Source organism: Canis aureus, chromosome 31 (genome assembly GCF_053574225.1).
Source record: "Canis aureus isolate CA01 chromosome 31, VMU_Caureus_v.1.0, whole genome shotgun sequence".
Taxonomy (NCBI): domain Eukaryota; kingdom Metazoa; phylum Chordata; class Mammalia; order Carnivora; family Canidae; genus Canis; species Canis aureus.
In genome coordinates this window covers 5399707-5415269 of record NC_135641.1, presented here as the reverse complement: position 1 = coordinate 5415269, position 15563 = coordinate 5399707, and the positions used below count along the sequence as shown (strand labels likewise).

Sequence of the window (15563 nt, the reverse complement as noted above, 5' to 3'; positions counted from 1 at the left end):
TAATAAGAAGATACCTAGCAAGCTCCTTTATTAAGATTTATTTTAAAACATACAGTAATGGAGGGGAGCCTGGGTGGCTCAGTTGGTTGGTTAAGTACTGACTCTTGGTTTTGGCTCAGGTCATGATCTCAAGGTCATGAGATCAAGTCCTGCATCAGGCTCCATGCTCAGCATGGAGTCTGCTTGTCCCTCTCCCTCTGTTCCTCCCCTACCTCTCAATCTCTCTCTCTCTATCTCTCTCTTAAATAAATAAAATATTTTTTAAAAATACGGTAATGGAAAAGAATGAGATATTTGGCATTTAAAAAAAAAACAAAATAGTATCAATCCATCCACTGTACCTCAATAAAGTGTTTTAAAAAATAGTATCATGGTGCCTGGCTGGCTCAGTCAGTAGAGTATGCAACTCTTGATATCAGGGTCATGAGTTCAAGCCCCATGTTGGCCATTGAGCTTATTTAAAAAAAAAAAAAAAATAGTATCAATCCTTAAAATCTAGGCAAAATCATTAACCTGGTATGAATTTTTTCAAATTACTTAAACATTAAGTAATATTATGATAGGCAGCTACAAGGTACTTCAAAGCTAACAGGCAATGAAACAAACTCCTAATCATCTGAAAAACTTAAAAACAGAGACCCTGTTATGCAGAATTACAAGAAAGGATTTTCTTTCCATTAGAATATGAAATAATAATTAACAATAATAAAGTAAGCTAAACTATGTTCATATGGCCCCAGTTTTAGAAGTTAGAACAGAATTTGTTTCAAATTTTTACCTTTCAAATTTCTTTAACATCCTTAGAGCTTGATTTGTGTTTTGAATCCTTTCAAATGTAACATCCATGAACTTCTGCAACTCATTCTAAAATAGAATGAAATCTAATTGTAAACAATGAATTCAGATTGAGAAAAGTCCCATTCTTAAAAAAATTTTAGGGTATACATTTTTTTATCAAAGTACAATTGACATACAATGTCACTTAGTTTCAGGTACAACACATTGATTTGACAATTCTACACATTACTCAGTGCTCAGCACATAAGTGTAGTCACGACAGCTGTCACCATAAACTATTATAATATTATTGAGGAAGAAGTCCTATTGAGCAGCAAGACAAAAGAGCCCCCCATTCTCTATGAACACATACAATATAACAGAAAATATAACAGAAAACTTAATATTCACCCAAGCTTGAAATATAAATGCCCAGAAGCCAGAAGAAAGAGGAACTTGAAAGCCAGAGCAGTCACAGGAGTTGGCACCTTGGCAGGCTCCATGGGTTTGGGTCAGATAAAGGGCCAGGGGGTTAGCATTGGAGTTTTATCACAACGTGGGTAGAGAAGCTGTGAGGTCCTAATACTCTCAACAGAGTATTTGCAGAGAGCCGTTGCCCTTGAAATGCAGCCCAGTCCAAGCAGTGATTGTGTCCACAAGATGGGGAAAGCAGCAGTAGGGCTTGCCATCTGCCTAGAGACATGAAGGGATGATACCGGCTGCCTCAATCGTGATCCCACACTTCCCCTGTAAAGGTCCATGCAGCAACTATTTTCAGCTTTGTGGAGCAGCTTTCACAACTACTCATTCACCACTATGTGCAGAGGCAGCCATAGATAAGCTATAAACAAAGAGGCAGGGCAGGATTTGGCCTTTGGGCATAGTTTGCTGACCCCTGCCCTAAAGCAAATGAAATCCTATGTCTGTGCCACACCTACAGGAGCGGTCTGAGTTTAGACTACACATGAGATGAGAGGGTCTAACCTAAGAAATTAAGATAACAGCTAGTCTGGAATGGCAAAACCACTGGGGTCCCAGCAGGAGGAATGCAAAGCCACTCTACAGAAACATGTCCAGAGCCCATGGCTGTAAGACCACTACAGAAAAATAAATTAGTAAATAACTCCTGAGAATTTCAAAAGGAGTGACTTAAACATCAAAGTTTTAAGAAATATCTTTCATAAAGCTGTCAAATCTACTTTCCAAAATGATCTTCATTATGGTTGTCCTGCAAACCTCACATATCTTACACTATTGTACAAATCTGCCCCCTCAAAAAAAATTACACCAAAAAATAAAGCATGTGATTTATTCTTTATTCACTGTGAGATTTGGTACAGTTGTCACTAAAATCTAAATTGAGTTAATCAAAGACATAAAAATTGTTACATTATTTTCTGTCTTATATTCAAGATAAAGTTCCAATCAATCCTTTTTTTCTCAATTTTACCAGACCAAAGTTTTGAGCCTCTACAACTAAAGGGGTCATTAACTTACATTGTGATAAAACTGGGAAGCCAGTTGCACATGCAGTAAGAATAATACCAAGATCAGCTTGATTGTACACAAGTAATTTGACAAGACAACCAGTTGGAAATATCCAGGACACACTGGAAACACTCAACACTTGAAGAGACACTGCTACCTGGGGGCAAATAGGAATGCTCTCTGCCCCACTCAGCAAAACCTCAAAGTTGAAGGATCACTACACTTACGGCAACGTATTCTTGTTCTCAATACTTGTCGTTATTCCCACTACAACTATATATGAATACTCTTTATATACTATATATATAATTTATATATATATATTATATATATAATTTATATGATAGATAGATAGATAGATAGATAGATAGATAGATAGATGATAGATGTTACTTCTGCAAAGCCACATGCTAGGATTGAAAAACTGTCCCGCACTAAAGAACAGTACGGCTAGCCTACCTAAATAAACACTCAAATGTTGTCAGTATGTGAACAACAACAAGAAACTTGTATAAACCATGCACAACTAGACAACAATGCTTTGCAATGCTTACATTCCCTCCCTCAAACTTCAAACAGTAGCAACTTTACTGAGCCCTAATACCTGTACGAGGTTTTCCTTGCTTTTCTACCCTGTGGCTTCACAAAGGCCTGTGCTAAACTCTGTATGAATATCTAAGAACTTATATTCATCTTCTTTTCCCTTCCTTGGGCCATTGTTATAGTCTTGTAGAGTCTGGCCAATGGAATCTTCATACTAGTCCTCTTATTAGTCCTGGGCTCTCAAGTTCTACTCAATTTTTTCTTATCTCAGCTTGGCATCTCAACAACTTGTCCTTTACTAAATACTGCCTCACTCTGCCTGCTGGAATCAGTATCCTTCTAGACTTCCACTGCTCCCCTGGTTCCAAGGCATTCCCTCTCTTGGACCAGTGAGCACTAGCACAAACTCACCCTGGATAAGATTCCAGGCTCTGAGCACTGGACACAACCTTGATCCAAGGCACTCATGTACCACCATCTCTCCATGCCCTCCAGTCCTTATCTTGAAGACACCACAGTTTCTGGTCCCCTCCTTCCCTTCTCTCCAAGGTTCATCACTCCAACTCCCAACTCCAACAAGAGGTGTGGAGAGGTCAGTATTTTCCCCCTGATTTTATAGAAACAAGGACTGAATTCATGAGAGTAGGTAAGTAATTTAAAGTAATTTAAAGGAGAAAGGGGCTGGATAAAGAAAGAGAATGGAGGGGCGCTTGGCTGGCTCAGTCGGTAGAGTATGTGATTTTTGATCTCAGAGTTGTGAGTTCGAGCCCTGTACTGGGTGTAGAGATTACTTAAAAATAAGAATTTTTAAAAAGAAAGGCACCTAGGTGGCTCAGTTAAGCAGCCAACCCTTGATTTCAGCACAGGGCATGATCTCAGGGTCGTGAGATTGAGCCCTGCATTGGACTCCATGCTCAATGGGGAGTATGCTTCTCTCTCTTCCTTTCCCTCTGCCCCTCCCCAACACTTGTGTGTGCACTCTTTCTCTCTAAAATAAATGAATAAATCCTTTTTTAAAAAAGGGAGGGGGCGTCTGGGTGGCTCAATCAGGTAAGTGTCTGCCTTCAGCTCAAGTTGTGATTTCCAGATCTGGGGATTGAGCTGCACATCTGGCTTCCTGCTCAGTCTGCTTCTCTCTCTCCCTCTCCCTCTACCCCACTTCTCATTCTCTCTCTCTCTCTCTCTCTCTCAAAAAATAAATAAAATCTAAAAAGAGAGAGAGAGAGAATGTTGAAAGGGACAAAGAAATCAAAGAAAAAGCAATCTTCCAACCAGAGACAAGTAGACCACGTTTGAGGTATAAGACGAGATAAACAATATGTTGAATTTAAAAAAAAAAAAAAAAAGATTAGTGCAAATAGGGTAAGTATCTACAACTAATGTTTTAAAATCAGACTGAAGGGCATTTATAAAATTATATTCTTGGTATTATACAAAGTGGGCACAGTCTTTTTTTTTTTTATTGGAGTTCAATTTGTCAACATATAACATAACACCCAGTGCTCATCCCGTCAAGTGCCCCCCTCAGTGCCCATCACCCAGTCACCCCAACCCCCCACAAACTTCCCTTTCCACCATCCCTTGTTCGTTTCTCAGAGTTAGGAGTCTCTCATGTTCTGTCACCCTCCAAAGTGGGCACAGTCTTGACAAGGTCTCCCCATTCCTCTTGCATCCCCCATCTATGTACTTCGACAACATATTGTTATAGCAACAGGTGTAGCCTCCTCTCTGAAGCCTTTGCTAATGCCAGCCAAGCAGAAGGTAGGGTTGTTCTCCTAGGCTCACATCATACCCTCATGGGCTCCTGCAATTATGTCCTGTATTACTGGCCTGTCCTCCCTGTAAGTATCCTTAGGACTTCTTTGGAATATGTCCCTTTATCTTTGAATCCTCACTTCCAGGCATAAGATCAGAATATTATACTGTTATAGTTGGTCATTTTAGCCACTACTTTCCTTTTTTTTTTAAATGATGTACTCATTATTCTAACATGTATGTATTTGTATTTTAATCATATCACATGTCTATCTCTGTGAGCTCTGAGGGCAAATCTAGATGATTTATTTCTGTATTTATATCACACAGCATAAAGGTGTTCCCCATCTACCTCTATCCCACACACAGCTACTAAAGTACCATGTGACCTGGAGCTTTTGGGAAACACAGAGGGAGCAGAGAATCAGGACTACCACTGCCCATCAGTTTCCAAAAAGAGATCAAGATCCACCATCCTTATGTCTGAATCACCCCAAAAAAAAGTCACTGCATAAATTATCATAGGCACTACACTTTCCCATCAACTGAAACATGTCTCCTAGCATAATAGTTAAAAACTTGAATCCTAGGGCCAGTCTGCCTGTATTTAATCCTGACTCTACCAATTGTTATCCCTGTGACTTTGGGCAAGTCATGTAACCTCTCTGTGCCTTTTCTTCCTCTGCAAAAGAGGGTAATAACAGCACCCACTTTACAAAATGATTGTGATTACTAAGTGGTTAATACCCATAAAGTGCTTAGGATAGTAACATACAGAATTAGCTAATTTTATTGTGATTCCTTTTATCACTGAACTCACTCCCTCAGAGCTCTTTATCCTTGAAGTATAGAAATTTACTTCAAATCAAATATTTTGGAAAAGAAGTAACAAAATGGTCATTTTCCTTTTATAATCAGAAGAGCATAGGATGAAAAAGTCTGCATATGAACTACGGTACACACTTATGAGGTCATTCCCTCCCTTACTCTCCCTGATTCTCCTCCTCCTCTTAATGACAAACATCCCCAACCTCCCTCCAACAGAGGTCCCAACCCCACCACATAACCCACAGGTCACAGGCCCAGGGCTAGACACTCCACTAACTAGCCAACCCAACCCTTTCCTTATGGATTTGAAGCTGAAGTTAGTCCTAATATACGTTCTCAGAAGTTGCTAATGGCCACTCATTGCCCAATGGACTGGAAGTCAAGATGGCTGGTCTGCAGTGAGTGGGGGTGGGGGACTAGGGCAGAAAGAAAAGAGAGCCTACAGACCAAGAAGGACCCGAATGCTGAATGGGCCCTGATATCACTGTTTCTAAGGCCAGCTGCAACCCTGCCTTTGCAATCTGCCAGACAGTTGGTCATAATCATTGCTATAAAGTAACAATGGGCCACCTGGGTGGCTCAGTGGTTGAGTGTGTGCCTTCCGCTCAGGGCATGATCCCAGGGTCCGTCCTGGGACTGAGTCCCACATTGGGCTCCCTGCGTGGAGCCTGCTTAGGTCTCTGATGTGTCTCTGCCTCTCTCTCTGTGTCTCTCATGAATAAATAAATAAAATCTTTTAATAAATAAAGTAACAAACAAATGGGAGCAAATTTCTATATTCTAATAACCCCACATTTCAACAGAAAATGAAAGTTAATTTTCTAAGAACTAAGATGGAAGACATGCAGAAGTCTGTGATTACAGATCATTATCCAAAGCTGTATTTATGACCCTTTAATCCATAAAAAAGAGCCTTCAATTATTTATGTGAAATCACAAAATGCAGGCTGCATTATGATCGGTCACCTTTGTGATGAAGATGCCTCTCCCTTCTGAATGGTTAATGATTAGCAGCATTATACAGAATGGAAAAAATAAACACACAACTGTCAACAGGAATTTTATTATATGACTTACGTGAAGGTCACAAGTCTGCTTGCAAAACTCTTCATAATCCTGGTCAAAATCCATTTTCCGCTGGTCTAAGAAATTATATTCCTTTTTCTTTATGGTGGCAACCATACTCTAAAATGTTATGAAAGATGTAAGACAATATTTAAATATTCTTGCATTACTTTATTAAATATGATCTTTAAATGTAAAACCTGTATAATCATTCCCCAAAAATCAACTTAAAAGGAGCTTTATTTAATTATTCACATTGCTTAATGTTTATCAGAGGCAATATAATGTTGCCTACTGCATTCAGAGAAATCATTTAGAAAGCATTTTCATGAGGTTTTACATATTCCTAAAGAAAAATGTAAAATAAAACCAAATCTGAAAAGTAGGAGATTTTCTTTAAAATTTTTTACTAATGACATCATATATATATATATATATATATATATATATATATATATATATATATATAAGCCTAGAGTAGAATTTACTAGAACATTTTTCATTGAAAAGTTTGAGTCTTCTCAGAAAATAAATAACACTAACAGAACCCAAACAGCCTGGGAAGAAAATAGTTGCAATATCTGGAGATAAAAAACTATCTTCCAGGCCTTGCATGTCTTAAATAAAACATCAAACCACAATCTGCCATTTCAAGAATCTCCAGAATTAACTGCTTCCTCCCACCCTGCAAAGCCACAGTCTATAACTAAAAAGTACAAATCAGGCAATTCGTCTCCTTGAGAATACTATTATCCTACGTTTTGTTTGCTCAGAAAATGAGCTATCATGCTCTATGATCATTCTTAACCAGTACTAAGCCATTCTCAAACTCAGGTGCCCACATTGTTGACACAGGCATATAATTTTTATGAAGAAAGTTGAGCCTCCTTCCATCATCTCTTCTTCAAAGTCATTTCCATTTAAACATCATTTCAAATCTCTCAATAGACAAAATTGTGTAAACTGCATAACTTCCTGAATCAAGTTTACTAATTACATTTAGTGCTGTATAACTACAAAATTAGTTCTATGTAGACACTGTAGCCATATAATGCCACCCATCATGTTATGTGCAATTTATAAAAGAGGCACAGAAAAGCTGCATTCCTACACCTTCGTGTGGCAAAAAAAAGATTTGGGGCCTTTGGAAAATTCAACTCTATGATTGGATTCAAAGGTCACTTAAGAATATCAAGTTAATAAACTAATTAATCATGACATTAAATCAACTAATCAAACTTGATCTAGTAAATCATTTACTTGACAGATATTTATTGCACACCCATTATATGCTAGTGAACCCTGAAGACACAGAAAGAAATGGAGCAGATGTCCCTGCCCTCAGACAACTTCCATGCTCGATAGGGGAGAGGGGTCAGAATCTATGTAGAGCACAAATAAATGAACAGTGATAAAATGAGCAATGTGACATACAATGGTTGAGAGGAACAGAGGTCAAGGAAAACCTAATTGAAAGGGTCATTTAAATGAAGTTCTGGAAGCCAAGAAGGAATAACCATGTGATAACACAGAAACAGAACTTTCTAGGAAAAAAAGCTCTATAAGCCCTAAGGTGGACTGAACTGAACTGACCTGTGCCTGAAGAACATCAAAGGACAGACACGAGAGGCAGGCAAGGAGGTGGGAGGGGTGGACAGGACCTTGATAGCTATGCCAGGAGCCTGAGTTTCATCTCCACGGTCACCATTTTGAATTTCTAACATTGGTACTAACACAAAAATCTCACTTGACGCTTTCATGCACCATCCACATTTTATTTCACTACCCTCTAGTAAATCTGTTTTATTCCTTATTTCACTTTAGATTTTCAAAGCAATTTCTCTTTCCAGTATTTCAATCAGGTTAAAACAGTCTTTATCTGCATTTAGATGTATAGTTCAACTTCTCCTTCAAAAATAAACTCCGAAATATGGTCGAAAATTATTTTTTCATTAAGAATAGAAAATAAATAAATTCTAAACTAAAAGTAAATGAACATATTATGTTTTCGTCTTGCAAAAACTGTTGGTTTCATATATAGATTATCCACCCAGTAGATAATACCCAGCCCACCTAAAATGTTTCCTGCTATATAACAAAGGTCTTTTTTCTTCTTTTCCTAAAATCTGGTCTACTCAGGAAATGAAAAAGATTCCTGATATTAGCCTAAACTGTTAGAGTACAAAAACCAACATGAGGCAATAAGTTATATGATCCTTTTCAAATTCAAGTACAAAAAAAATTAGCTTTTAATATTACTGTCCCCAAACAAGAGAAACTTGACTATATCTAGATGAAGAATCTAAAACCCATTCTGTTTGTAAATTTTTTTTAAATCTTTAAAACATTATTAGATCACTGTGCCCACATAAAAACTAAGGTGAGTTATACATATGCCCTTATAAGATAAAGCAGTTAAAAATCAAAATAATGAGGAATGGTTGGGCTAAATTAAAATCTCGTCCCTTTTATTTTGTTAACATAGATCCAAATAAAATGCTTAAATGCAGCCACAATCGGACGCGCTTAGAACTTGGTGTCAGCTAGTGCCTGACACATAGTATATGCTTCATTAAATATTTCTTGCATGAATAAATGAAGTAGTAAGTTATATTTAAACATTTTTCTTGTGCTACTATTGAAAAATACTCTTACTAATGATGATTAACTTTAGACTATTGAGAAGTCATTCTCATAATCACATACCTGAAAAGAACATATTAGCACCATTACACAATTCTCAAATAGATTTAATTTCTTTATTGTTCAAGGACCATGGAGTTTCCATCTAACATTACTGACGTTTTATTTGAATCATTCTAAATATAGATTATTTATGCAAAATATTACAGTATTAGTTATGGAGAAGGGTAGCAAATTTAGTTTTAAAGTACAGAACCTCGGGACATCTGGGTGGCTGGTCAGTGGAACACGCGACTCTTGATCAGTCTCCCACTAGGCGTAAAGATTACTTTTAAAAAATTAAAACCTTTAGGGAAGCCTGGGTGGCTCAGTCAGTTAAGCATCTGTCTTTGACTCAGGTCATGATCTCAGGGTCCTGGGGTTGAGCCCCATGTCTGGCTCCCTGCTCAGCAGGGAGTCTACCTATCCCTCTCCTTCTGCTCTGCCCCCTCTCATGCTCTCTCTCTTTCATTCTCTTTCTCTCTCTCTTAAATAAATAAATATAAAATAAAGAACAGAACCTGGTATCTAGTGACCATGTCTTCCAGTCCTTCAATTTTAGAATCTTGCAGGACTGAGTATGTCTTGAAGGTTGTAAAGATGTCCATTATCTTGGCAAGACGTCGGTGGAAAGTTTCAAATTTTCCAAAAATATACATCTCACTAAATTCAAATTGCTTTTCACTTGGATCTTGTTTAAGTTTTTGTTTCATCTTATGAAAGCAATGTTGATATTCCTTAAAATTAAAAACCAAAATATTAGAAAAGGAATGTAACACAGGTACCAATCTTATCCTTTTAAGTGGAGGCAGCCACAAATTCAGGATGGAATGGCAAACCCTTTAGTACATACCTATTCTTCAGCTGGGAATGTCATCATTTCCCATCTCCCAATTTAGCAAATTCTGAATTATTCATGTTCTAACTCAAAGGCACAGCCTTTCCACTTGGTCCCCCTGTGTCAGCAGTGTCTAGCTCTCCATTCTCCCATAAGAACCTAAAGAAACTACAGCATCTTTGTATCTCTAGTACTGAGGATGGCATCGGAACATAACAGGCCTCCCAAATGGTAGAATAAGTGAATAAATTTTGAGAGCAGATTTATTAACATTCAATTTTCTTAACAATAAAGAATTACTGTTTTATGAAAAGAATTACTTTTGAGCAACTAATAATGTGGTCATTGCCAAGTGACTTAAGATGCATCAGCAAAAGCAATGTAAAAATAAAACGTTATCTAAATATGTTATTAAGCTGATCATTACCTGCTTCAGCTTAATTGCAGATAATATTTTCTCCATCACAACATCCTGTGGCTGGCTCCAGATGGAAGCAGTTCCATTGTTGGTAATATAGGCTTTACACGCAGATATCATCTGATTGGTCACCTGGAATTTCCCAATAAAATGGTTTCAGGTACATAAAACAGCCATCAGTCATAAACTGGACTAGAGGGCCCTAGACTCCTCTCCCTCTCAGAGTGTACAATCTGCGTACTTGACATCAGGTTTCTTTTTTCCCATCATAACTGTGACCAAGCACTAACCTTTCTCTGCCTCAGCCTTACTGAGGTATAACTGACAAACAAAAATTGTATATATTTAAGATGTACAACATAGTGCTTGATATTCATATACAGAGTGAAATGATTACCACAAACATGTTAACACATCTACCACTGCACAGTTACCATTGTGCGTGTGTGTTGAGAAGACTTAAGATCTGTTCTCTTAGCAACTTTTGAGTACACAATACAGTATTATTAACTATACTCATTATGTTGTGCATTAGATCCCCAGAATTTATTCATCTTAAAACAGAAGGTTGTAGCTTTTGACAGTATTTCCCCATTTCTCATACTCTCTACCCCCTGGCAATCACACTTCTATTCTCTACTTCCATTTGTTTGACATTTTTTAGATTCCAATCTCTGTCAAAATCATTTATAAACTCACAGAGTTGGAAGCACTACAACAAATCAACAGTTCAGGCCACCTTGTGTATGCAGGATGAACTTAACCAACCAGGAAAGGATTCACTCCCTATCTAAAAGCTACTGAAGGGGCACTTGGGGGCTCAGTTGGTTAAGTGTCTGCCTTCAGGTCAGGTCATGATCCCGGGGTCCCGGGATTAAGCCTCACATCTGGCTCCCTACTCAGCAGGGAGTCTGCTTCTCTTTTCCCTTTGCCCCTTGCCCTGCTCCTACCCTCTCTCTTACTCTAATAAATAAAAATGAAATCTTTTTTAAAAAAAAGAAAAAAAATGTCAAAAAGAGAAGCAACAGAGAGTCAAGCTGACATCTGTAACCACTAATGTTTTATGTTTTATCCATCCCTCCAAACTGTAAAAAAAAAAAAAAAAACAGAAACAAAAAACCTCTTCAGAATCTTCTTGTGATTTTTGTATAAATGAAAAGGAAAATCAGTGACTATACACAATATGCATGGAATGACATGGTGTCTGGGATGTGTAGTGCAAAGCTCAGGAGATGTGAATCAAGATGGACGGTGTACGGACAGAACCTGGCTGGCAGGTACATGGAAGTTTGGTGTACAAGTCTCTTTTCTTTTGTACTTGCCTCAAAATTTCCATAATGAAAGGTTTTTCAAAATTAGATAAATGATGGTTTCACAATTTTGTTCAAAAACAAACTTTGCAGATAATATGCACAAAGCCTGGAGTGATAACACAAATTGGTTTTTGAGTCTCCTACTCAGGGAATAGCCCTCGTGACCCTAACATGTCCTTTTAACGTGGGAAGAATTGGAGCAAGAGTCTAGTGGATTCCCCTCCTTTTTCTACGTGAAGCGCCTGAGAGTGGAGGAAAGGTAGTCTCCAGTCCAGCTCCCAGGGTGAAGCCCTCCCCCCAGGAAGAGCCACACCTCGTACTATGTTAGCATCCACAACACAAGTCCTGATGAGGCAAAAAATGACTCTATTGTAATACAACACTTAAAATTTTCACCTTGGCAATGAAAGTCATTTACTTCTTAGAGATTGTTCAAAATGGGAAAGGCAACAGAGCTCACCATAAACAGTTACAAGTTAGGACATAAGGTTTATATATCACTGTTTCTTTGGCAGAATCATTATAATTGCTTTATGGATTACTGAAACATTGCAAGTGGCTTTTATTATCATGATTACTGTTCTAATAACACCAAGTAAACAACTGTGGCATCGAATAAATTTGGAAAAGTGGCACATAAAACAGGTGAAAGTCAGTTAAATATAATTTTTCTTAATTGAAATTTATCCAATAGTAATAAATACTGTGCTAATAAATAACATAGGGAAGAAATTCCAAAGAAAATCTTTTTAATTTTTATTATATAAATAATACAATATTTATTACTTTAATTACTTCAGAAAATAATGTTTTATGATTTGTGAGAATCAGTCTCACAAATACACTTAATTCGATCTCTGTTGAGAGATTAAAATTTTTTCTTCAAAAGTAGGATACACAGACACTGAATTATGCCAATTGGTAATTTCTAACTTATTAAAAAATTAACCACTGCAAAAAATATATGTGACCAACACTATATATATAAGTAACCATGGATTCTATACTATGCACTTACCTTTACAAACAGAGATATGATCTTCTCAGAGGTGTTGTAGTAATGAGAGATACTATAGATCATTTTAATTGCATTTATAAGTGTAGGAATAGCATCAATCATGGATATCTGGAAGACACCATGAAGTTTTCAAGGAAACAAATATCAAATTCAGCAAAACTCTAATAGTCTATCATTCAATCTTCATTAGAATAAAATTAGCTAGGAGATTTTTATTTAAATTCTTAAAATATTAACTAAGACTACTTACTAATGAACTACTAACCAACACTACTGAAATATTAACACTTCACATAAATGTAATTAAAGGCCATTTTATTTGTAATATTTATTTATTTGCACTTAATCAAATTTTGTTTCAATGCAAGAAACATTAACTTTCTGTTAATGATAAGGTTAACGGTTAATTTTGTAATTAATAAAAGCAGGCACTTCCTAAAGTTAAAATATAAAACACCAGCTGGTAACTCTTCCCATACTTCTTTGAGTATCATCCAGAATGTCAACTAAAATACTTAATGGAAACTGGAATATGCAATAAAGGTTTTTAAAATATAATATCGCATATCCATCTGAGATAGGATGGATAGATAGATGATAGATAGATAGATATAGATGATAGATGGATAGAGATAGATCTAGATAGATAATAGAGACAGATGTAGATAGATATAGACAAATCCAGATAGATAATAGATATAAAGATAGATAGATGGATGGATGGATAGATAGATAGATAGATAGATAGATAGATAGATAGATATAGACAAATCTAGATAGATAGACATGCATAGACCCTCGAGCAATGCAGAGGTTAGGGGCACCAACCCCCATGTAGTTGAAAACTCAGGCATAACTTCTGATTCCCCAAAAACTTAACTATTAATAGTCTAGTCTCAACCAGAAACCTTACCGATAAGATAAAAAGTTGATCAACATATATTTTGCATGTTATGTGTATTATATACTATATTCTTACAATAAAGTAAGCCAGAGAAAAGAAAATGATTAAGAAAGATAAAATACATCTACAGCGTTGTACTATACTTATTGAAAAACTCCACGTGTAAGCGGACCTATGCAGTCGAAACCCATGTTGCTCAAGGGTCAACTGTATACATATATAATTTTCTTGAGAGTAGAAGGAGGTTTCAAAGACTTTTCCAACAAACTGTAAGATTAATTAACCAAGCTCCACACTCAAGTCAGCCAGTGCGAAAGGGTCACCCATAGACGAAGCAAGTAGAGATCTTTAACTCACAGGGTCAGTACTGTACAAGGGGACACAGCATTTTTCAAGTGTGTACAAATATTTGACATTGTCCTTGGCTTCATTAGCCGCATCAGTAACTCGAATATCCACCTCCCGCCAAGTCTAAGCACAAGACAGGAATGCAATGTTAATGCACTGATTATAGAAGAATTTCCAATATAACAGCTGCTAAAAGTCACCACAAGACCCTTGTGTCAGACTTTTAGTTTATTCTATGCATCTGGCATAAAAATGAATCCACAGGAGTGAGGGGTAGGGCCACATTGAAGAGCAATGTGAATTTTTTGGCTGAAGTTTTAAAAGGCTCTCTTCAAGACCTTCTCCTATAAAATCTACTCAGTATCTAAGACAGAGCATCAAGAGGGCAGCAGTTCTATTTGAATCCACACCTTCTCTCCTCCACCAGCAACTAGATCCATTTTGCACCACATTCCCATATTTTTTTATGGTAAAGAACTGAAGGAAGCCTCCAGCCAATAGCCAGCTAGCAGCTGAACCCCACGAGTAACTTGGAGGCATGTCCTCCTCGGGGTGAGCCTCAGAGGAGCCTACACTCTGACCACAACCCCAGGAGAGATGCTGAGTCAGGGTCCCATCAGCTGAGCTGTACCCAAACCCCTGACCCACAGGCTGTGACATAATACATGCTTGCAGTTTTAAGTTGCTAAGTTATAGGGTAACTTATTATGCAGGGATATAAATATTCTAGGGCTTGAAAAAAGGCATATTCAAAGTAAGTTCTTGTTTTACTACCCCTACTTGGTCCAAATTCAAAATATATATATAACCATGATTTTATGTTACATCTTAATTACATGCAATGCTCTCTATTAACATATATACTTGCATGTACACCAGCCAACAAATACTATTGATTCAAAGGTTATTTCCACAGTATTCAGGACTATTAAAGGGCCATATTATCCGATCTTAAAGTTTGTTCATAAAGGTATAATAACACTTTTCTGTGCCCAGTTACTCTATGACATGACAATGCACACAGAGAATCTGCATTCCCATGTCTCTAAGCAAAAAGAAATGGCTGATGACCTTGAGAAGCTTCGACCTTGCCGCAGCCAGCACTGCCAACACAGCCTTCACATCTGGGCTTTTTAATTGATCCAAAAGGTAATTAAATTTGGACAATCTTTTTTTCCAGTGCTCCAGCTCTGCTCGTGGCCCAAGATCATCTGCTTCCCTACGCAGCTGGTTGTTCTCAGCAAGGACCTGAAAACGCACAACAGAGCCATGAACCACTGACTCAGGCTGGCAGTATGAAAGGTAAACATAGGCTAATAATAATAATAATAATAAACCAATTATGCTATCTTAAACATGATACATTTTTATTCATTTGAACACTTTGAATGACAGCCTTTTACTTATATACATTTTTGAAGTTTTAACAAAAACTTAGTTGACTTGCTCCAACTGAAAACTCCTTATTTAAAAAGCTTTAATGAACTTTTGGAGGACCTGATCTTAGAAAGTTTCCTTGACTATCCACTTACTGTATAATCTTGGAGCAATATAACCTTGGAGAGCCCTCATGCTATAAGTTGGTT

At 37.2% G+C, this 15563-nt stretch overlaps 1 protein-coding gene across 1 annotated transcript in view; it reads right to left on the bottom strand.

Moving 5' to 3' along the window:
* DNAH5 (dynein axonemal heavy chain 5) overlaps positions 1-15563 on the bottom strand; it is a 292615-nt gene that overhangs the window by 188105 nt on the left and 88947 nt on the right. The window contains exons 7-13 of the mRNA XM_077879556.1: positions 15049-15225; positions 13987-14100; positions 12726-12833; positions 10404-10526; positions 9660-9875; positions 6469-6576; positions 779-864 (exon numbers count right to left, since the gene is read on the bottom strand). Of these exons, the coding sequence (XP_077735682.1) occupies positions 779-864; positions 6469-6576; positions 9660-9875; positions 10404-10526; positions 12726-12833; positions 13987-14100; positions 15049-15225 (932 nt within the window). The remainder of the gene's footprint in view (positions 1-778; positions 865-6468; positions 6577-9659; positions 9876-10403; positions 10527-12725; positions 12834-13986; positions 14101-15048; positions 15226-15563) is intronic.